Source organism: Solanum pennellii, chromosome 11 (assembly GCF_001406875.1).
Source record: "Solanum pennellii chromosome 11, SPENNV200".
Taxonomy (NCBI): domain Eukaryota; kingdom Viridiplantae; phylum Streptophyta; class Magnoliopsida; order Solanales; family Solanaceae; genus Solanum; species Solanum pennellii.
In genome coordinates, this window is record NC_028647.1 from 3,185,027 (window position 1) to 3,207,554 (window position 22,528).

Here is a 22,528-nt window from a genome sequence, read left to right on the forward strand (position 1 = left end):
ATGAACCTTACACTGGCTGAATCTGGATTAATCGGGGCGTAATACGAGCATCAAACACCAGATATGAGAAATTAAAAATGAAATAAAATGATAATGTGAATGGGTGGGGGACTGGTGATGGCCATCCAATTCTGAATCTGTTGTTTTTAAAACTCTTTGACTCTATAAATGTGTGTGTAGGGAATCTAATTGACCTTGAGTTTAAAACAATTATTTTTAGCAACCCATGTGACATGTCCTTAGGATAATTTAAGAAGATTTGCATCCCTCCCTTTGCATAATTGAATTGTATATCTTTTTTTTCTTTTGATCATCGAGAAGTATAGTGGGATGAATGCGATTTTTATAATTTTAAAAGTATATAGGTTCATATTTTGAGAACTGAGAAGTTTTTTATAGAAAGTATTTCGCTTCTTGATAATTCCCATGCAACTTGAATTCAAATTAGTCGTTATAACTTGCAATTCGATCTTAAACCTGACCCCTACTCGATGTAGAATTAAGATTCGAACCCAATTTTCCTAACTTAAAACCTCAACTCTAACCTTGACTCGAGACCTCCCTCGACCTTAGACCCAATTTTGACTCAAAACTAGTCGTTTACTGGGATTATCATCCTAACCTCGACTTGACTTGGAATTCCAACCTTAACCTCAACCAAAGACCCAACCACCACCCTAACTCGAGATTTGATATAATCCTAACCTAAGATCGACTTTCACCCTGACTTGACTAGAGAAGCAACTCGAGACTAGACCTCGACCTGTTACAAGACTTGTGACCCAACCTCGATCTTAGACTTGACCCAACCTTAACTCAAAAATCCAATCCCTACCGCATTATGTGACATAACCGTGACTCTACAAAGAACTCGACCCCAATTTGGGGGGTCGTGTCTAGGGTTAAATCTTGGGTTGGGTCTTCACTCAGGGTCAAGTCTCTAGTAGGGGTTGGATGTCTCGAGTCAAGTATTAGATTGATGTCATCGTCTTGATTTAGGGTCAGGTATCTATGGTAAAATGTGGGGGTCTAAATCCAAAATTATAATATTTACCTAGATTATATCAAGTGCTTCTAGAATGATATATTTTTCTTACTCATCAAACGTCAAAAAACATAAATAAGAAAATAATTTATTCTCCAAATTATTTTCTAAGAAACAATTTTCCTCCATACCAACCACACCGTGAAAGTAACTTATATGTTTAATTTTTTTTTTTGTTGGAATGACAATAATCGAATATTTCCAAAAAAACTTAAATAGGTTGGACAAAAAATGTACATTGCTAAAATACTACTCTATAAGTCTAGATTAAAAAGAAAATATATTTCCAAATTATAGCAAACAAGTGGCAAAAGGATAAAAATAAAAGAGGACCATATATGTGTATTGAATTTAATTAAATAGAAAAATGAAGTCAAAGTAAGCATGTGCTTCTCTGTTTGAAATGTTGGTACTCTCTCATCATTTATATAAGGGTTAAATCATTATTGATTCCTAAAATTATTAATTTAATTATTTGAATATATATTTTTAATTACTTTGCCAATAAATACTCACAAATTTGCCATACTCATAAATTATTTCATCACTTAATTTTTCACGTGTTATATCAATTTTGTACTATTAGTCGATATTTGACAATAATATAGTTTTAAATATAACATATTTCCTTCGTAAAGGGACCAAAAGCACATTTAAAGATTATAGGTTAGAGTAATAAATATCACGAGAATCAAAATTAGAATTTACCATCAATTAAAGGACTAAAAGTGCTATTATTCCTTTATAAATTTGCAACTTTAGAGTTTTATTAAGAACAAGAGCAATACAAACTAACGATAACATATGAATGACCTTAAAGTACAACGAACGTTAAAATTGAGAGGGATACATTTGTTCCTTTTCGTTATATAATATTTCTACGATAACCATATAACTTGATAAAAATAAAAATGAGAACTTGCTAAATATCGTTAAAAAGGTAAAAGCTTACTCAAAATATTACATATATTACTCAAATAATGTGTCAAACTTCCATATATATATATACACATACTACACAATTTGTATAATTTGTAACTTCATAGAAACTGTACAGTTTTTCTTGTGTTCTAAAATTATAATTCATTCACTTTACATTTCTTAAACATCATATCTACTTCTTTAAAACTGTGAAACTCATAGATTTGATGTCGTCCTTCCTTCTGTTAACGCGAAAATTAGCAGTTAAATGTGCAAACATTGCTTATCTCCATTTCTTGAATCTGCAGCATCTCGCGTTCATTTCATCCTTTTCAAGAACCTATACGTGGAAAATGAGCCATTTGGATCAAACCAAGGTGGAAATCGATGAAAAAATGAGTTGATTTTGTCACCTCTACGAGTACCTGATGTACTTAAAGTCCATGTAGAGCAATGGTTTACTTTTCTGACTCTGGATAGAGATCCGTCCAACATGTGTCCTCGTTGACAGCTTGTTTCCATCGTCTTTTGAATATCTTATACTCGTTGTATGATTGTCTTCTCACCTGAAGAAACTCACACACATAGCCAGAGTCAAGTAATATGGCTTCGCGTTTTGAATGAATATCAAAAGTGTTAAATGTATGTTACTATATATAGAGTCGACCTCAACTGGCTTGGAATTGAAGCTAACTAAAAGCTGAACACAAAGTCAGGTAGATGTTTACCTCCACTCTGAAATTGGGAGTATTGGGTTGAGTTGGTGCCTGCATTGATGAAAAGACGCATCAAAACTCATACATAAACACATCTAACATGGTGGTCACGATAAGAGGTCGTGGAGGACACATATTAGGATAGCAGGTTAGTAGGTAGTAGAGCGTTGTCTCGCTTATTTTTCCATATTAGTAGTCATAGTGTTATTCGTGTAGCTTCTTGTACTTCGATTATTTCTTCACTTCCACTATTTCTTGTTTCGAACATCTTTGAAATGTTTTTCCTTGAGCAGAGGGTCAATCAGAAACAACATCTCTACCCTCCTCCCAAATCCCACTCGTGGGATTGTACTAGGTTATTTTTGATAGGTAAGCTATCGACTCTTTCCAATATAAACATCATCGATCACTGTATAAAGTTATCGAACACATACTTGTTTGCCAAGGCTTGTGATGTTTTCTCCACCCACTGTTGAATTCTTCTGCATGATTGACATCAACAAGAGAATTAATTGTTTGACAAATAAGAAACGATGATTTAGAACTCGTAATATAACTCAAAAGAATGTTTATGTACAGACTATCGATCAGGTATGAACATTAACCAAACGCGACTGATTCATTATATAGCTGTATATACATTTTTTCATGTGTCTGTTGCAGATTTCAAAGTTCATTTTAAGCATTCTTATGTGATTGTTTTCATTTCGTTGTGTGGTAGTTACCTTCTTTTCAGGTTCTCCTAGTGTCGGAAGGCCGTAATGAACAATGTATTCAGCATCAACAACTCCAATATTTCGAGTTCTATCTCCCTATCACGAAAACAAACCAAAAGAGCATCAACAACTCATGACTGCAACTCAAACGAGCTATCGATATAACAAACGAAAAATAAATGCCCTGTCTCATATCCAGAACTACCTGTGCACAGTAACCAAGCTGAATGTCTAAACCCCAAGCATGGATCAAGTCATTCTGCGAAACAACGATAGAAGGAATAAGAGGTAAATATCGATTACTCCTTCTGTTTCAATTCGTATGTCTAGTTTTGACTTTGCACGGAGTTTAAGAAAGTAAAGTAACTTTTGAATCCGAAAGAAGGGTAGTAAGGCAAAACAAATTGAAACAGAAGGAATAACTTTATTTCAACGACCAAATTTTAACAGTTAAATATACGTAATGCAGTTATAGCATGACATATATAGTTGTTATCGACAATACAGTGTTTCTAAAAAGGAAAAACCTGGATCATATACCAGACGCAGCGCCAGGCAGCGTGGGAAAACACAGGAGCCATTACTTCTATCCATCTGCAATATCAGATACTCCTTGTGAGTTCCGAAAAATAATTGAGCTTCGATCTTTTCAATGCAGAAAAGGATATTACTGCTACAACAATTCATAGTTATTTCCCATGAAGATATCCGCGACAAGGCATAAAACAAAATTAAGTTACCCTGTACAAGGAGGAGCCATACTGGTATAGTCACATCGAGTGCCAGTATCGCCAGCCTTATAAGTCCTTCTGCAATGTAATGTGTTAATCAAGTTTCAACTTCAAAATCTATGGTCAGACGGGAGCTTTAAGACGGAAAATTGTTGATAAGAACCTGTGCACTCGTGATCTCCTCCCGCGAGCGGTAATCTGATGATGCACCTCGGATTTTCCAATATCTAGAGCTGGTTGCGAAATCTCAAGACCTTCATCTTTTACAATAGATATGTATCTACAAGGATGAAACAAGTCGGGTTCAGTAAATGCAGTAAGTCGATTAGAATGCTTCGTATCTATTTATAGTTGTGTCTTTTAATCTCTTGTATGTGAACTCCTCTCCTTACATTCACGTGACTTCAACTCCTTAACAAAAAAAAGCTTGAACTACAGTGTAACTTTCGTCTCTGATAGGTGTCTTTTTCATTACCAAAAGATGGGAGATCCTTGGGCAGGCGGGGATTGTCCTGCATTTGTTTGTCTGATTTTGACTTGACACGGAGTTCAAGAAAATAAATGAGACTTTTGAGTCTCGTGATCTTAAACATGTCATGTGGAAAGTAAGAACAAAAGAGTTGCTGAAAAGGGGAAAAAAGAGAAGTTCTTTTTGGAACAGACTAAAGGAAAGTATACCAACTTTCACATACCGGTTTGGGTTGAATTTTTCAACTCCGAGGTCTTCATCCCAGAGGAAGATATAACTATACTCAGCAACTATATCTGGATGTAAAAATCTCTTTGCAAACCACCTGTTATTTTCACAACATTCGGAAAATGTCAAGAGAGTTTTGGTTCAAACACAAGACGTTTCTAGACTAAAGCAACTCCGTCTGAGATGCAAATAGAAACTGTACCATTTTGTTTGATTCAAAGCTGAGATGTGTATTACACTGTTACTCCATTCAAAAGTCCTCCATCCATCGACATTACCATCGTAGTGAAAAAGCATCACCACGAAATCACTTGATAGAAACTACGAACCAATTCAATAAACGAACTTATGGTAACTCTGTATATCATAAAAATATGCAACGTAACAGAACACACACCTTTAGTACCATCTTGTTTACTGTTTCTTTTTGCTTTATCCCAACAGCTGCAGCAAATAAGTACTTTGAAGGCTCTTTTTTCTGTTAAAAACCGAAACATGTTAGTAGCATACGCTTCTGTTTTACTTTTCTTTTTAGTCCGTTTCAAAAAAGAAAGTTCCTTTGCTTTTCTGCAACTCATTATGTCTAGGAATTTTATTTGCAGATAAATTAAACTCTGCATTTGAAACTTATGAGGAACGCGGAGAAGATGGATATGAATATAACCTCTGGATAACCCCATAATGGCCGTCTTTCAAAGTTAGACGTCTTGGCGATGATACCTTCAGGTAATGTTTCACTTCCATTAGGCATGCATTGATTCTAAAATGGATGACACAAATTATTTACGCGAAGAATATAATCAAGGTACTCAGAAGCTAACAAATAAAAGAAGAACAAACCTCACATGATCTTCCTCCTTTCCCCCGCAAACTTCTCTGCATAGTAGAGTTCTTATGATTATCATCCATTCACATTGTGCATCACTTGAACAACAATTTACACAAACACCAACTTTCCTTTTTAGTCTGTTTCAAAAACATGTTTTTTTCCCGTTTCTGACAATTCTTCAACTTTAACTTTCCACATGACATGTTTAAAACCACAAGACATATCTAAAACCAGACAAACAAATTGAAACAGAGGGAGTACTATCTTGTTCCTTTTTTCAACTTCATCTTGAAACAGAGAATTTGAAGATGAGAAACTTAGTTTTTACTCGCAAAACTTCAACTTTTTTCAAGTGATTCATGTCCAAACACAAATGAAACAAGTACTCCTTTTTAACTTCAACTTTAAAAACTCATTTTTTTTTTCCAACTTCAACCAGATATATATGTTCAAACGGGGAACGTCTAGGGGATATTCCATAAACTACAGAAGAGGTCAAGTGAATTCGACATGTACCTGAGTATCATTTTCTGTGAAGTCGCTCCTTAACAAGAGAATCAAACACAAAAACGAAGCTGTAGGAAAGATCGCGTAGAAACATGACCTCCTAAATTTTGAATCTTTGAGTAGTGACACCTAAAAATACCAAAGAAAGAGTCTCATTTAGCACATTGAACTGAACATTGCAAACAAACAAGCAAGCTGATTTTTACTTGTCCATAACCAATAGTCATGTATTGCTACAAGCTATTTGCTCGGACTCCTCAGAAATGATGTTGGGTGCGTGTTGGATCCTTCAAAAAGTAGTGTATTTTTGAAGGATCATACATAGCCGCGGAAGCATTTTTCCGAGAGTCTGAGCAACATAGGCTACATGATCAAATCTTCTTTGTATTACTCAAAAAAACTCTCAACATCAAGATAGTGACTTTGTTCTTCGATGACTAGTAAACCCCGATTCACGATAAAATATGATAAGAAAATCAGAACATTCGTATCAATGGTTTACACAAAAACTACAAATGGAGTCGAATCAAGTATATAACCAACGGGCAAGGGCGGAGCCAATTAGAAGCAAGAGACTCGTATATACAAGGTTATGATTATTTTTTGTGCGTATACATAGTAGATGTTAAATTACTTCCTTAAATTTTGAACTCCTTAACGAAATTTCTGGCTCCACCACTACAAACAGGTTCAACTAGCATTCCCAACATAGAAAAATGCTAAATTCTTATACAAACATTAAATTCAGAACCCATAAATTTTAAAACTACAAACATTTTCAATCATAAGAACACGAGCTCATCAAATTCAAATCCTGAGTAGACAACAACATTTGCATGAACTTAACTATTAATCAATGTTAAACACATGCAAATACTACAACAACAAAAACAACATATCCCCGGTAATTCTACAAGTGGGGTCCGGAGAATATAATATGTACAACATATAACACCTGTATATAGATTATTTCCGATAGACCCCTACATACAAATACATTGAAATAAAAAAAAGAAACAAAAACTTACAAATGGCCTCATGTTCTTTGAAACAAACAAGAATAATCAACTTGCTGCCTTTTTGCCTTCTTTTTTTTTTCATGGATTCAACATTTTTTTAAATAATAAAGAAAGCATTTTTTTAGAATGCAAATTAAAAAAAAAAAAAGGAATTTTTCAAGATTAAACTTATTTTTTTCAAAATTTGAGAAGAAAAAAAGAAGAATTGTTAGAGAAAACAATAAGATGGGGAAATTGTAGGGAAAAGAAATTGAGTCAATTTGTTTCAATGATGCCTATAGTGGGGGGATGTTGTGGAAGATATTGCGCGGTTTTCAACTACCAATAAATTTACACACAAAAATAATATGAGAATTTAATAAATAAAATATATTTCATGTATACCTTATTTATTTTGATACTAGAAAAATTATCAAATTTATTAATTTAATATTACGAAATTTATAAAATAATACTTAAAATTAAACTAATCTGACGTGCGAGATACACTAATCTAATATGCTGATACATTAATGTGATATACGAAAATGAGGGATTTTGGGTATTTGTGAAACTAATAGGGGATAACGGTAATAAAAGAACTTAAATGTAAGATTTCTGTCATTTTCTCTAAAATTTATCCGTCATTAAAACTAAAATACTATATTATCTTACATACATAGTAACAAACATTAATAATGTAAAGGAAAATAAAAATTATTACTATCTTATGATTTATCCTTAATAGCATAAGCATAAGTTAATGACCGTAAAAACACATACAAGAATCTGTAAAATAAAAAATGGTGTTAGTGAGTCACTCAAAACAAGAGTAAAGTACTCAAATATTTAATTTTGAAGAAGAAAAAGAGGAGGTTCAGAATTTTCATTGTTTTAAAATGAGAAAATATTATGAACAAATATTTACCGTGCCTTATCGAATATCTCACAATCTTTCATAAAACTCGCAACCCTTCAAACATTTTTTTCCAGAAAAGAAGAAGACTAGTTTTGAAAATAAATAAATTTAAAAAAAAATTTACTTTGCGGTGACGGCGCCCGAGTTAGAGTTCTCTTTTTATATAAATACATGATTATAAGAAATATTTTTTAAAATTGACTAGTAATAAATAAATAAATAAGAAGGAATAAATAGGATTTAAATTGATTGAAAAGAAAAAAAAAAGATTTTAGTTGTGATGTGTAAATGTGGACGCTTCTTCAAACGCCTCCTCCTCCACCACCTCCATGTGGTGTGCAAAATCCTTATTCATCCCGTCGTATCTCAACCGCGATTTGCCATTCTACTGGTGGTAACAGTGCTAGTAAGAGTATCAACTTATGTCTCCGTTGTAATTACAACGATTCTATACAATCATATTGCAAGAAAGGAGAACTCAAACAAGCCCTTCAACTCCTTTCTCAAGAACCCAATCCCACTCAACATACTTACGAACTCCTCATCCTCTCTTGCTCTGAGAAAAACTCATTCTATGATGGTTTAACTGTTCACCGTAAACTTATCGATGATGGGTTCGAACAAGATCCGTTTTTGGCTACGAAACTCGTTAACATGTACTCTAATCTCGACTCTATTGACTATGCACGCCAAGTGTTTGATAAAATTAACGACCGAACTATCTTCCTTTGGAATGCGTTTTTCAGGGCATTGACATTAGCTGGAAATGGGGTTGAGGTGTTGAACTTGTATACGCGAATGAATTCGATTGGAATCATATCTGATAGATTCACTTATACTTATGTACTCAAGGCTTGTGCTGTTGCTTCTCTACCTAAACATAAGGAAATTCACGCGCAGCTATTTAGACATGGTTATCACACTCACACGCATATTATGACTACGTTAATTGATGTATATGCTAGGTTTGGTTACGTAGAGAATGCTGCTTGTGTCTTCAATCAAATGCCGCAGAAAAACATGGTTTCGTGGAGCGCGATGATTGGTTGTTATGCGAAGAATGGGAAACCTCTTGAAGCATTCGATGTTTTTCGTGATATGATGAATCATGTTTTGTTACCAAACTCGGTGACAATGGTTAGTGTGGTTCAAGCTTGTGCAGCACTGGGTGCACTAGAGCATGGGAAGGTATTACATGGATATATACTAAGAAAAGGGCTTGATTCTATTTTGCCTGTTCTTAGTGCCCTTGTGACAATGTATGCAAGATGTGGTGCTTTAGAATTGGGACGAAGAGTGTTTGATCAGATGGGAAAGCGGGATGTTGTTGCGTGGAATTCCATGATTTCAAGCTATGGAATACATGGATTTGGGGGCAAAGCGATTGAAACGTTTAGAGAAATGATTCGACATGGAGTGTCACCAAGTCCAATATCATTTGTTAGTGTATTGGGAGCTTGTAGTCATGCAGGGCTTGTTGAGGAAGGGAAAGAATTATTCGATTCAATGTTGAAAGAACATAATATCTGCCCTACTGTGGAACACTACGCTTGTATGGTTGATCTACTTGGAAGAGCGAATCAGTTGGAAGAAGCAGCTATAATCATTCAAGATATGCGGATTGAACCAGGACCGAAAGTTTGGGGTTCTCTTCTTGGATCATGTAGGATTCATTGTAATGTTGAACTTGCGGAGAGGGCAAGTAGAAGGTTATTCGAGCTTGAACCGACAAATGCTGGGAACTATGTACTTTTGGCTGATATTTATGCAGAAGCTAAGATGTGGGATGAGGTTAAACAAGTAAGGAAGCTTTTGGAGGCCAAGGGATTGCGGAAAGTGTCTGGTTGTAGCATGATTGAAGTAAAGAGGAAAATCTACTCTCTCCAGTCGGTTGATGAACTTAACATCCAAATTGAGCAAATTCATGCGTTGTTGCTAAAACTGTCAACGGAGATGAAACAGAACGGGATGTATGTCCCAGATACCAGAATTGTGCTGTATGATCTTGAAGAAGAGGAGAAAGAACGTATTTTGTTAGGTCACAGCGAGAAATTAGCAGTCGCCTTTGGTTTGATTAATAGCAGCAAAGGAGATCCTATACGGATTAGTAAGAACTTGAGGTTATGTGAGGACTGCCACTCATTCACCAAGCTCATTTCGAAATATACAAACAGAGAAATTCTAGTCAGAGACATCAATCGATTTCATCATTTCGCCAATGGGGTTTGTTCATGTGGAGATTATTGGTAGACTTGTTCATTCTCTTTCCTCTAACAAAGCCACCTTGCATAAACTCTATTCCGTTTTATGTATTATCCGTTTAAGTTTTCGTTTTGTGAACACTCTTATCGTTTAGTTTGAATACAAGTTATGCTTACTACCTCTCAAGTTAGTTTTGAAGCTTCAGTAGATGTACATCCTCCATGGACCTGATTCTGTTCGCGTTCAAGGAACTAGCCATCACAACTCAGAGTTTTAGGGAAACTAATCTTATTGGCGAAGGCGGCTTTGGAAGCGTCTATAAAGGCCGTATAGATTCAGGTCAGGCAAGTCTTTTGCTTTCGAAATTTTGATGGTTTGATTATCATTATATGTATTATTATAATTGTCCGACGAAGGGTGTTCAACTGATTGACTACCCTTTGGTCTATGTATCTCCATGACTAGCCTAAATGATTGAAGACGGGGGAATGTTGGAATAGAACTTGTCTTTTAATTTTTAGTGTGTACTGTCAATTGATGATTAATTGTGTTTTGATCTGCGCGAGCATATAGTCGCCAAAATAGCAAAAAGAAATTGTAATGGCCCATTACAATTGAAATCATTTTTCTTTGTTTATATGAGATTAAACCTGTAGAAACAGACAAAAGAGAAGATCAATTTTCAATCATCCTTGTCGTAATTCTTAACAGAGTTCATAAAAAGTCATCAAATAACAAAAAGAAATTGCAATAGTTACATGAATCAGTATGACTTACAATAGAGATTAAGCTTCATGAAATAGGAGGAGTAAAATTGAGGAATGAAACACACTTCATAAGAAGCATAATTAATGTACTACCTCCGTCCCATTTTATATATCATATTTCGAATTTCAAGAGTTAAAACAAGTCTATCTTTGATCGTAAATTTTTCATAGATCTTATAAACATTTTGAATTATCAAATTTTGTGACTCGTAGTACTTTTTACGTAGTTTACAAATATATATTTCATTTGAAATAAATTGAAGATTCCATGCGCAAATTTCCGGTCAAACTTAAAATGTTTGACTTTCAAAACATAAAAAATGTCATATAAATTAGGACAGAGGGAGTATTTGAGTTCGACTCCCCTATAGAGGAAAAAACCTACAAATAATAGTGGTAGAAATAGAAATTTTGCTTACTAAAAAACCAAATGTAATGAATTCAACCATTCCAGTAACTTTTTTAGTAGTGGACTGAGAGGCTCAATGGTAGTATCAATTTTCTTTGTTTTTTCTTTCTTCTTTTGGTGTGTTGGAATTAAGCGTAGGATTTTTAAATAGTCCGGAGCCTAAATGGTATAAAATATTAACAAAAATTTCAAAACGGTATATAAAATTTTATATTAACCAAAGCAGTAGCAGCGATTTTGCTTTTTCCGGTGGAGGAATGTTCCAGCGATTTTGCCGTTTTGGTTAATATAAAATTTTATATACCATTTTGGAATTTTTGTTAATATTTTATACCCTTTAGGCTCCGGACTTGATTTTTAAAGGTGTGAATAAAAAATGTAGAGCTGTGACTTCTGTGAAAAAGTTCTGATTTTTATGAAAAATTGCAATTTTTATAAAGAGTTCTGACTTTTCTAAAAGATTTTGATTTTTCTGTAAGGTTGTGACTTTTAAGAGAGGTTAAATAACAATTGTTGAATGTTGAAGCAACGTTCCTATCATTTGTATACGTTCTATCATTTTCGAACTCTGATTCATTTATAAGATTAAACTAGATATATTGTCGTCGTTGTTATATATTCTTTTGTTTGCAATTTTTGAGTCATGGAGTATGTAATATAATGACGTTAAAATTAATTACGTATGCAGTATAACATGAATATCTTTTTAGTATTAATGCATTCATATTTGATTTTACCTCGTGAGTTTAAATTATTTTTTTAATCATAAATAATTAATTACCTTTGACTAAATTCGTTGGACCAACTACCAAGTATTATCGATAGAAGAAATTAAATTCAGTCAACAAAAAAGTATTAGACAAGTATTCAATAAATCAATTAATTGAATTTTAACAAATATTTTAAGATATTTTTAATATAATATTTACTCCTATTCAGAATTTGATGATTAAATACTTTTGGTGAAATATATGAAACAATATTGGAAAAAAATTAAATTTAAAAGATTTTTTATGTGCCACTTTGCCAACTTGTATATTTGCTAGTCTAAGATTGATCATCATCAATTACAATTAATATATTTTCATCACATGAATTACTACCTTTTTGGCTTTGAACATTCAAAAAGAAATTGTCAAAAAAATAATTTCTAAGAGTCAATTCAACATTCTTAGTATAGTATTTCAATTAGTTTGTTTTATCTTACTTTATGTTTTATCTTACTTTATGTGACATTTTTCTTTCTGTTACCTCGAATAAATTTTATTTTTCCTTAATTAGATGATAACTATACGAATATCTAATCTTTATTTTAGACACAATTTAATTTCAAAAATCTTCTTTTCTTCATTTTAACCACATTATCGAGGACATGATTCTTTATAGGAAGGAGTGGACGTTTCATAGTATGGTAGAAGACTAGCAGGGGTAGAGTGTTGTCTTGCCTTGCAAAGGTTTAGGCTTGTTAGTGTCTGTCGTAGTACTAGTTATACAATTATAGTTCGGATCATATATATGTTGTTTATAACATTTCGATCATTACACTATTTTATTGTTGTTATTGTTCTTTCTCGTAGTCTTAATATATAAATCATAATTGCTATATCTTTTTCGTTGTATATTCATGTTCTTTTACTTGGGTTTGATGCAATACTTGAGTCGAGAGTCTTTTGGATACAATCTCTCTACCTCAACAAATGTAATGGTAATGTCTGTGTATACTATACTCCTCAGGCCCCAGCTAATGTGAGATTTTACCGTATGTGTTGTACACTATAGACATAATTTAGTAACCAAACAACTTATTCCTAAAAATTACACCATATATATTATTTTTAATACAAATAAACCAAAAAATTTACCAAAAATAATACAAAAACTAAGTAACTTATCTCGATATAGCTAATCTCAACATAATTAATTTCATCATAACTTATTCTTCGAACCGAACTATCCAAAAGGAACTGTTTACTTCTCTCCATTTGGCTTCCTCTCATGATCACCCAAATCTATTTTTTTTTTAAAAAGACAAATATTTTTACGGTAAATTGCCTGTATTCTCACTACGTAAGACTTGATTTATTTAGAGAAAAAGAGCTATTCATCAAGATTTTTTTTTCATATTCAAAACTCGATTCTAATCAGATCTTTAATTAAGAAAGGAACAACTCTATTCTGTGTGCCAATTTTTCACTAGTCATTACACATGCATGTATATAGTTGAATATGCTTGAGAAACTTCCTAATATGCTAAGAAGTTTCTTAACATGAAGTAATAATATTAATAATAATCTATGAAACATTATTGGAAGGAACAAAAAAGATATTGAATATGCCATTGCACAACTTGTATATTTCTTATCACATGAATAATATTTCTACCTTCTTTTGGCTTTGTAACATTCAAAAAAAAAAAAAAAGTTCAAAGGATAATTTCAAGAGTCAATTCAACATTGTATGTATACTTTTCAATTATCCGTTTTATTTTAATTTATGTGACATTACTTTTTTTAATTATCTGTTCTAAATAAGAACGTACGTCTTTCTATATTTAATATAATCCAAACTTAAAATTCTTATTTTTTGGTAACAATATGATTTAAAATCACACGAATAAATATAACTTGTTTTAAAACACAATTAAATTAAATGTCAAAAAATCTTTTTTTTTTCATTCTCAAACTCCGTGTCCAGTCATCATCACCAATAATATGGCTATATATATATGTCATGTTTAAATGAAATTGCATGAAACAACTCAACAAGAGTCTCTCTCCCTCTCCAAACATAACGTGACAGTTTTCTATCATAGTGATTAATTTTTCTTAAACGATCTAATTCGTTTAGAATTCAGTCGACTTCAGCTATTTCATTATACATCCTCCTATTTTTTTTGCCCTCCAAAAAGTTTTATATTCAATTATTTTGTTGCAAAAATAGCCAAAAAGGAATGACTATTTCATTAGAAGCATTGGCTATGAGTGGAGGTGATTATATCAAAGATGGAATTAGCATGGAAGAATTTGAAAAATATGAACAACAAATCCCTCCTCATTTGTTAATTGATGAAAATGATGAAATTTTCTTCTCAAAAAAGACAAATATGCCCCAAAATTTTATTATGAATATTCTTTTTGTTATCAAGAGATTCATAGATGTGAGAATGTTGAAGGGGGGCAAAAGAGACATTTAGTTGAAAACTAAAAAAAGTTTTTTTTTTAATAATTTGAAAAAGAAGAATATAGGAAGTTATTTTTTTTTAGACCTGTAGGAATATTCATTGTAAATATACAATGGTTGGTTAAAGCTGGACCAATCGAATCGAGCCATATAATTTATACGAAAAATATTATAATTACTCTTTTTTAAATGTGCATAAAGTAAATCGCGTTAATATAATATTTCACGAATATCATATAATAGTGAATTGAGCCATATAATTATCATTATCGTTTGTTTGTTTGTTCTTAATAAAATTGTAGACATTATATATATAATATAATTATCATAGTTATATTGTACCAAATATATATAATATTAATTTAATGAAATGACCACAAGAATAGTGAACCATATCGAATAATTTGTTACATGTATATTAACTGCAAACCAACACTAAATGCAATATAATTAAAAAACTTATCAGTCTCGGGTGTTTACACCAAGCTAATGTAATACGACTGTAACTAAATTCAGCATTTTTTTTATTCAAACAAGGTTCTTGGCTGAACGAGAAGAACCTTACTATAGGTCGTTGAATCGGTGATATAAGAATAATAATTTCGATATCAATATAAAATTATTTCTCTAATTTAATTATGAGTACTAATTAATTAATGTTAAAATCATTTTATGTATATTAACTTGTGAAGTCACGCTAAATTATTATTGTTGATTGTTATTTCTTTTAACCTCCGGATAACCCACAACTGTTACAACTTCTGTCATTCGATCAAGTGAGCACTTTGTATGCTTACCATGTAATAGCCTACAAACCACACGAAAAATAAAAATCATACTAAACAAGTTTTATGCGACAAGACTTAACTTAGAAGACATTAAAAAAGACCGATATCATTTGTATTAAAAAAAAAATATTTCGTAAAGATAAAAAATAAAATTACTTAATTTGATAAAATAAATTTATCTATTTTAATCCATCGATCAAATCAAGCCTTTTTGACTTAAAAGCCTTGGTTCTTATTTGAGACATTCTCACACGTGCAATTTTTAATTGAATATTAATCCAATTACACTTTTTTTAACTTTCAATAGTTATTATTCAGTTGAATATTCTTAAGATTTACCAAAACTTACATATTTGAATTTGCATAACATGCATGTGTATATGTCTATGTTCATCGTTCATAAAATATTATAACCTATGATTCTCGTGAATATTCTTTGTCAATTTCAAGTACAAATATTAAAATATTTTCTTTTTTTTGGTAGAGATTACGTATTTAAGTATCATTATAAAGTTATGACGATATTAGTTCTTCATTCGTGATTTACATTTTTACGAGTTCTTTTGAGATACTTCCATGGTTCATTTGATTTACTGAATTCAAAATTATTGCAACGAACTATATATAATAATATATCTAATGTCATTTCACAAATGAGATTTAGAAAGGATGAGATCTACGCCGAATTTTTCCAAAATAGAGAAAAATATATTTTTTAAAATTCTCGTTCAACTTCGTAACCCCAATCACCTAATCCACCCAAACACCCTCGACCCGTAACTTCTCAACCTACCACCTCATAACGCGACCCACCCCACCCCGATTAACTCGGGACTCGGCTTAAGATTGCTCAATTTAAGATCCAATATCCTAACCCGAGATTTGATATTGTAGTGTCAAATAAAATTAAACTATTTTTGAAATAATGGACAAGTAAAAGTGAACGAATAGAATATATATTATTTTAATTTTGGAGTCATTGAGTATGTAATCAATTAAAATTCATTGCGTATGCATTAGAATATGAATACTCTTTACAATTAATACAAATCATATTTTGTTTTATGCCTCGTGAGTTTCAAAATACTTGACTATTAAATATTCATTGAACTCATGATTCATGAATATCAATAAAAGAAAAAAAATGCATACACAAAATAAATCCAGTCAACGTAAAAGTACCTCTTGTACTTAAAAATATATCCAAAAATAGTCTTGATAAATGTACTTTATTTTTTTTTCAAATTTAACTTGTGATATTATATTAAATATATTGTTACATTATACTTAAATGATACATCGAGACTCAATAATTACGCATTTCATTGTCATATTACGTGGCTCTTATTGACTTGATATTTTTTATCGGAATTCGAATATTTACTACAAATTCGAACTTTTTAAATTTCTTCGTAAGTATATTTACTAATACCTTTTTGGCGTAACTTTCATTTAAATGTCAAAAACAGCTAATTTCAGTCAATTCAATTTTTTAAATTACGTTTTTATGCTCAAGACTTATGTTTTTATGTTCAACGTCTTTAATTTACGGCTCTAAGCGTCCTTAATCTTCGTCTCATACTTAAACTATTGAGAGTGAGTTTCATACTTAAACTATCACTTTTTAGTTTGAGAAGTAACACACCTCTCTTTTTTATATCATACATCATTGTTTTTGTAATATACTCTCTTTGATTATGATTTTACCTTTGATTTGAGTTCATTTCTGAATATATTTTTTCTTCTTCTTCAAGAATTTCGATTTCTCGAGTACTACCTAAAGTGCTATCTCCATCCATTAATGGAGTATAAGAAGCAAAGATTTCAATTTCTTCTGAATCTCAAGTAGCCGTGCTATCTCCATCCAAGAATGGAGTCCAAGAAGCCCAGATTCCGATTTTTCTGAAGCTTAAGGAGCCAAGAATGGTTCCGAGATTGCTACTTTTGCCATCGTTTGTGCATCACGTTGAGTGTTTCCATCATTTGGAAGTTAATTTTAAAAATTGATCAAGAAAAAAAAATATTTTTTAATATCTCAAAACAAACTAAAAAATGACTAATAAATTACAAAATATAGTATAATTTCTTTTTATGAAAAAAATTTATAATAATTTTATTATTATTAAAAACTTAGGCCCTTTAAATTTAAGGACGAAAGCATATGCCTCATTTTTAAAGATATTAATCCGCTCCGGCCGCAAACCACCTCTAAAGGCAATATAATAATTTCGAGATATAAAATTATTTTATTTCACATTTGATTATGAGTGTTGATTAATTTTAAAATTATTGTTATATGTACTAATTTGTGAAGTTACACTAAATATATTATTGTTGATTTTTTTTAAATTTTTTTTGGAACCTTAGAATAACTTGCAATCTACTCTATGTCATAGTCTCTGTTTTTTGAGTGAACACTTTATACGCAATGAATAAACCTTTCATACATAAAATATAAATTATACTAGACAAGATCTATATGAAAAATTCGACTCAGAAGATATTGAGGAGAATCGATAATTATCATTCACACTATTTTATAAATATTGAACAAATAAAAGTGAGCAGATTGAATTGTATATGGTTGCAATGTGGAGTCATTGCGTATGCAATGAATTAAAATCCATTGCGTATGCATTAGTATATTTATTATACCTTTTTGGCCTTGAAACTTCCTCAAAATGTCAAAAAAGTTAATTTCAAGAGTCAAATTCAACAATTTAAAATACATAGTATATCAATTTAAAATTTTCAATTTAACTCTTCATCACCTCTCTCTATATATATGTCATGTTTTAGTGAAATAGCATAAAACAACTCAACAAAAGTCTCATCTCTCTCTCTCTCTAAAACCTATAGATCAAGCTATTCTTATATCAATAAGTTATTCGTTCAGAACTCAATTGACTGCGTTTATAATATAAAGGTGGTGGAGTATCCTCAACGCAACAATATAATACTTGTCATCGAGGCTCGTAACCAAAAAAAAATGTCGATTTCGCTTGAAGCATTGGCCATGATGGGAGTTGATTATGTTAAAGATGGAATCAGCTTTGAAGAATATGAAAAATATGAAGAACAAGTGCCTCCTCATTTGTTAGTTGATGAAGAAGATGATGAAAATATCCATCTAGAAAATATTTACACAAAAAGTTTATATGAATTTTCTTTTTGTCATCAAGAGTGTCATATATGTGAAAAAGATGAAAGGGAGAAAAAGAAGCATTTATTAATTAGAAATAATATTTTTAGGAATTTCTTGAAAAATAAAGATTTAGCTAGTTTTTTGAGACTAGTAGGGATAGTCATTGTATAATAATATCATTGTAAAATATGGAGTATTATTATTTTATGGTTATATATAATTCAATGAGTTTAGTATTAAGAAAAAATAAATATGGAGTATTATTATTTTATGGTTATATATTTCAATTAGTTTAGTATTAAGAAAAATTAGATATGATCTATTTGAATTTGCAAAACATGCATGTGTATATGTCTATGTTCATCGTACATATAATATTATAACCTATGATTCTCGTGAATATTCTTTGTCAATTTCAAGTACAACTCTAAAATATTTCCCCTTTTTTTTTAAGCAGGGGTTATATATTCAAATATCATCATAAAGTTACGGCGATATTAATTCTTCGTTTCTAATTTAAATTTTTATGAGTTTTTCTGAAATTCTTTCATGACTCATTTGATTTACTGAATTTGAAATTATTGCAACGAACTATATATAATAATATATGTAATGTCATTTCACAAATGAGATTTATAAAGAGTGGGATCTACACGGGATTTTTCCAAAATAGGGAAAAAAAATTTTAGAATTCCCGTTCAACTTCGTCACCCCGATCACCTAATCCACCCAAACAACCCGGCCCGTAGCTTCTCAACCCTACTACCTCATAACGCGACCCACCCCGATTGACCCAGGACTCGGCTAAACACTGCGTCAAAAATGATCATTAGCGGCAATTAAGAAATTATCGTTAAATATGTATTTTTAGCGGCAATTTTGCACTCTTTGTGTATGTGCCTAAAACTTTTAGCCACGTCGGTTCTAATTGCACTTAACTAATACCGACAAAAACTTTAATACTCTCTATTAATGTCTATATTTATTGCTACTAAAAATTGTTTTTGTTGTAGAGTAAGATTGCTCAATCCGAGACCCACCCCAATTTGGGAGCCGACCCGAGACTCGATCCAGTCCGATCCTAACCCGAGATTTGATATACCCGGCCCAAGCCTAATTGGAAAAGGGCATCTTTGGTATTGTAGTGTGAAATAAAATACATGACTAGAAAATATTCATTGAACTCATGATTCATGAACATCAATAAAAGAAAAAAAAAAAGCATACGCAAAATAAATTGAGTCAACGTAAAAGTACCTCTTGTACTTAAAAATACATCGAAAAATAGTCTCGATCGATGTACATTATTTTTTCTAGATTTAATTTGTGAGATTACACTAAATATATTATTACATTATATACTTAAAAATTAAAATGCACATATATATTCAATAATTACGCATTTCATTTTACGTGGATCTTATTGACTTGATATTTCTCATTGGAATTCAAATACTTAATTCAAATTCAAACCCCCCTTTTTTTATTATTAATTTCTTCACAAGTACAAAGGCGGACCCACAGAGTGAACTCACTTCGTTGAAAAATAACCCCGCCTATATATATATATGTATATTTGATCAGTTTTTAAAATTTTATATGTATATATTAACTTTTGATCTCACTAACACAGATGTGACCCTTGGCCCAGTGGTGAAAAGGGTTTAATTTTCCCCGAATCTCCATTACCACATTTTGGTTTTATTTATTATATCTTGAATCCACTTTCTAAAAATTCTAGGTATGCGGAAAAAGAGTGGGAGAAAGGTGAATTGTATATGTATATTGGTTAGATAATTGTATATTAATATTTAATACATATGCATATGTATATATGTCAAGAGAGATTGGGAGATGGAGGAGAGAGGCAAGCGAGATTGGAGAGAGAGTAGAGAGGCGAGCGAGAGAGGGCAGAGAGTGGGAGAGAGGCGAATTGTATATTATACATATACATTTGTATATATGGAAAACGAGATTGGGAGAGAGGGGAGAGAGGCGAGCGAGATTGGGAGAGGGAGGAGAGAGGCAAGCGAGAGAGGGCAGAGAGTAGTAGAGAGGTGAATTGTATATGTATATAGGTTAATAATTGTATATTATATATGTGTATTTGTATATTTTGGCGAATTATATATATACAAACGTGACTAATATACGAATTCGAAGTCAGGCCATGTAATTAATGTATAATGTTAATCGTGAGTGAAAATTATAGCAAACTATAGATATGATGAGTAATTAAATAATATAAATTTGCTTAACCGCGTAATTTTTCCTATTTCCTATACCTTTTTGGCCTTGAAACGTCCTCAAAATGTCAAAAAATTAATTTCAAGAGCCAAATTCCACATTTTTAAGTACGTAGTATATCAATTTTAACTTCAATTTAATATATATATAAAACAACTCAATTAAAGTTTCATCTCTCTCTCTAAAACATATAGATCAACTATATTTAGTGATTTGAATTAATTATAACCGTGTTTTTATTTTCCCTTTCCAAATTAATTTCAGATTCATAAGTTGAATTGGTTAAGGATTTGATTTTCGACTATATAATAATATGAGTAGTAGGTTACCTTTGTTGTACCTTCACATGTAGAACCCTAGGAAGAAATTGCAATATTGTCGTCCCGATAGGAATATTGAATATTTTTATCCTGAATGGAACGCAAAGGTCAAAATTTCTCAAAAAATAAGTATCAATAACCATATTGATTCTTCTTCTTCGTCTAATTTACCCATATTATACATCAAATTTCAGTTTGATACATTGTTTACTGGACGACTTGACCAAGAGATACCTTATGGCAGATTAATCCAGATCAAACTTTTCCATTCAGCTACATACATGTCACGCGACAAGTTCTTCCGTGTCATAGAAGATAATTTCAAAAAATTATGGGGTGACTTATTTGATAAGAATGAACGTCGAGTTTTCATTGAAGATATGATAGAAGAAATCCATGAAATTATTTATGATGAGTGTAACAAGGGTCGCCAACACTTGGATGTGAGTATTCACATGAGTTTATTCGCTTCAAACATAGTGAAGTTGTTATGGAAGATGGAGAATAATGAAGATGTTATGATTGATGATTGTATCATTTGTTTCGAAGAGTTTGGAAAGAGAGAAAAAGAAGTGATTTGTATGCCGTGCTCTCATATTTTTCATGGAAATTGCATTACGACATGGCTACAAAATGGACATTCTTGCCCTATTTGCCGTTATGATCTTCGTGCCAAATAAGTAATAGATATTTGAGTGTTTCATATATTTTCAACTACTTTTCATGTTTAGCATAAATTTTGAATAATATAATACTTATATGTTTCGATTGTGTACTATTTGCTGCTTTGCATGCAATGTTTTTTTTTCACATACTATATTTTAATTTCTATCGTATCGTGCACTTAAAGGCGACAATCGTTATTTCGGAAATAAACACTCTAGCTTAACCGACTCGTGAATACCTAGCCCCGGCAGATGTATCTCGTTGGATGTTGTCGTCGTTGTTGTCGTCGTCGTTGTTGTTGTTGTTGTATGATTGTTTCACCCTTAACCAGAGATCTCGGATTTGAACCCTGATATGAAAAATAAAACTGTTGGGAGCGTTATCCCAAATAGGATTTGTGGTAATTCGAATTTAGTGGGGACTCCGACATGAATTATTAAAAAAAAAACATTCTCACACGTGCACTTTTTAAATAGTGATTCAATTACATTTTATTTTATTTTATTGAACTTTCAATATTCATACTCATTATATTACATGTGAGTTGAATATGCTAAGAAACTTCTTAAGATTTACCAAAACTTCATATTTGAAATATATATATATATTATTTTTATATTTTTTGGAATTTTTTTGTTCATTTGATAATTTATTAAACTCAAAATCACTACAATAACTATTAATGCATACTCAGTAAGTCAGTATAATTTCATAAGTGCAGTTTA

The 22,528-nt window shown here is 31.5% G+C and overlaps 3 protein-coding genes and 1 long non-coding RNA gene across 4 annotated transcripts; 3 read left to right on the forward strand and 1 right to left on the reverse strand.

Annotated features, from left to right (window-relative positions):
- Positions 1 to 2,023: 2,023 nt before the first annotated feature.
- On the reverse strand, positions 2,024 to 7,320 carry LOC107005157. Its single transcript, XM_027913144.1, has 16 exons — positions 7,191 to 7,320; positions 6,172 to 6,291; positions 5,667 to 5,702; positions 5,491 to 5,586; positions 5,224 to 5,304; positions 5,029 to 5,147; positions 4,822 to 4,923; positions 4,293 to 4,409; positions 4,139 to 4,207; positions 3,926 to 3,992; positions 3,604 to 3,657; positions 3,408 to 3,494; positions 3,117 to 3,164; positions 2,695 to 2,733; positions 2,392 to 2,532; positions 2,024 to 2,306 (listed from the first exon to the last, which is right to left on the reverse strand). The coding sequence occupies exons 1-15, from the start codon at positions 7,200 to 7,202 to the stop codon at positions 2,425 to 2,427; spliced, it is 1,155 nt and encodes a 384-aa protein (XP_027768945.1). The 5' UTR covers positions 7,203 to 7,320; the 3' UTR covers positions 2,024 to 2,306; positions 2,392 to 2,424.
- LOC107005158 lies at positions 2,528 to 6,218 on the forward strand. Its single transcript, XR_001454835.2, has 5 exons — positions 2,528 to 2,830; positions 3,404 to 3,686; positions 4,057 to 4,445; positions 5,429 to 5,552; positions 6,095 to 6,218. It is a non-coding gene; the product is annotated as an uncharacterized LOC107005158 (long non-coding RNA).
- Positions 7,321 to 8,324: 1,004 nt separating the features above from the next.
- LOC107005156 (pentatricopeptide repeat-containing protein At3g46790, chloroplastic) lies at positions 8,325 to 10,801 on the forward strand. Its single transcript, XM_015203668.2, has one exon. The coding sequence runs from the start codon at positions 8,368 to 8,370 to the stop codon at positions 10,327 to 10,329; it is 1,962 nt and encodes a 653-aa protein (XP_015059154.1). The 5' UTR covers positions 8,325 to 8,367; the 3' UTR covers positions 10,330 to 10,801.
- Positions 10,503 to 21,817, forward strand: LOC114074895. Its single transcript, XM_027913042.1, has 2 exons — positions 10,503 to 10,625; positions 21,170 to 21,817. The coding sequence occupies exons 1-2, from the start codon at positions 10,503 to 10,505 to the stop codon at positions 21,815 to 21,817; spliced, it is 771 nt and encodes a 256-aa protein (XP_027768843.1).
- Positions 21,818 to 22,528: the final 711 nt, after the last annotated feature.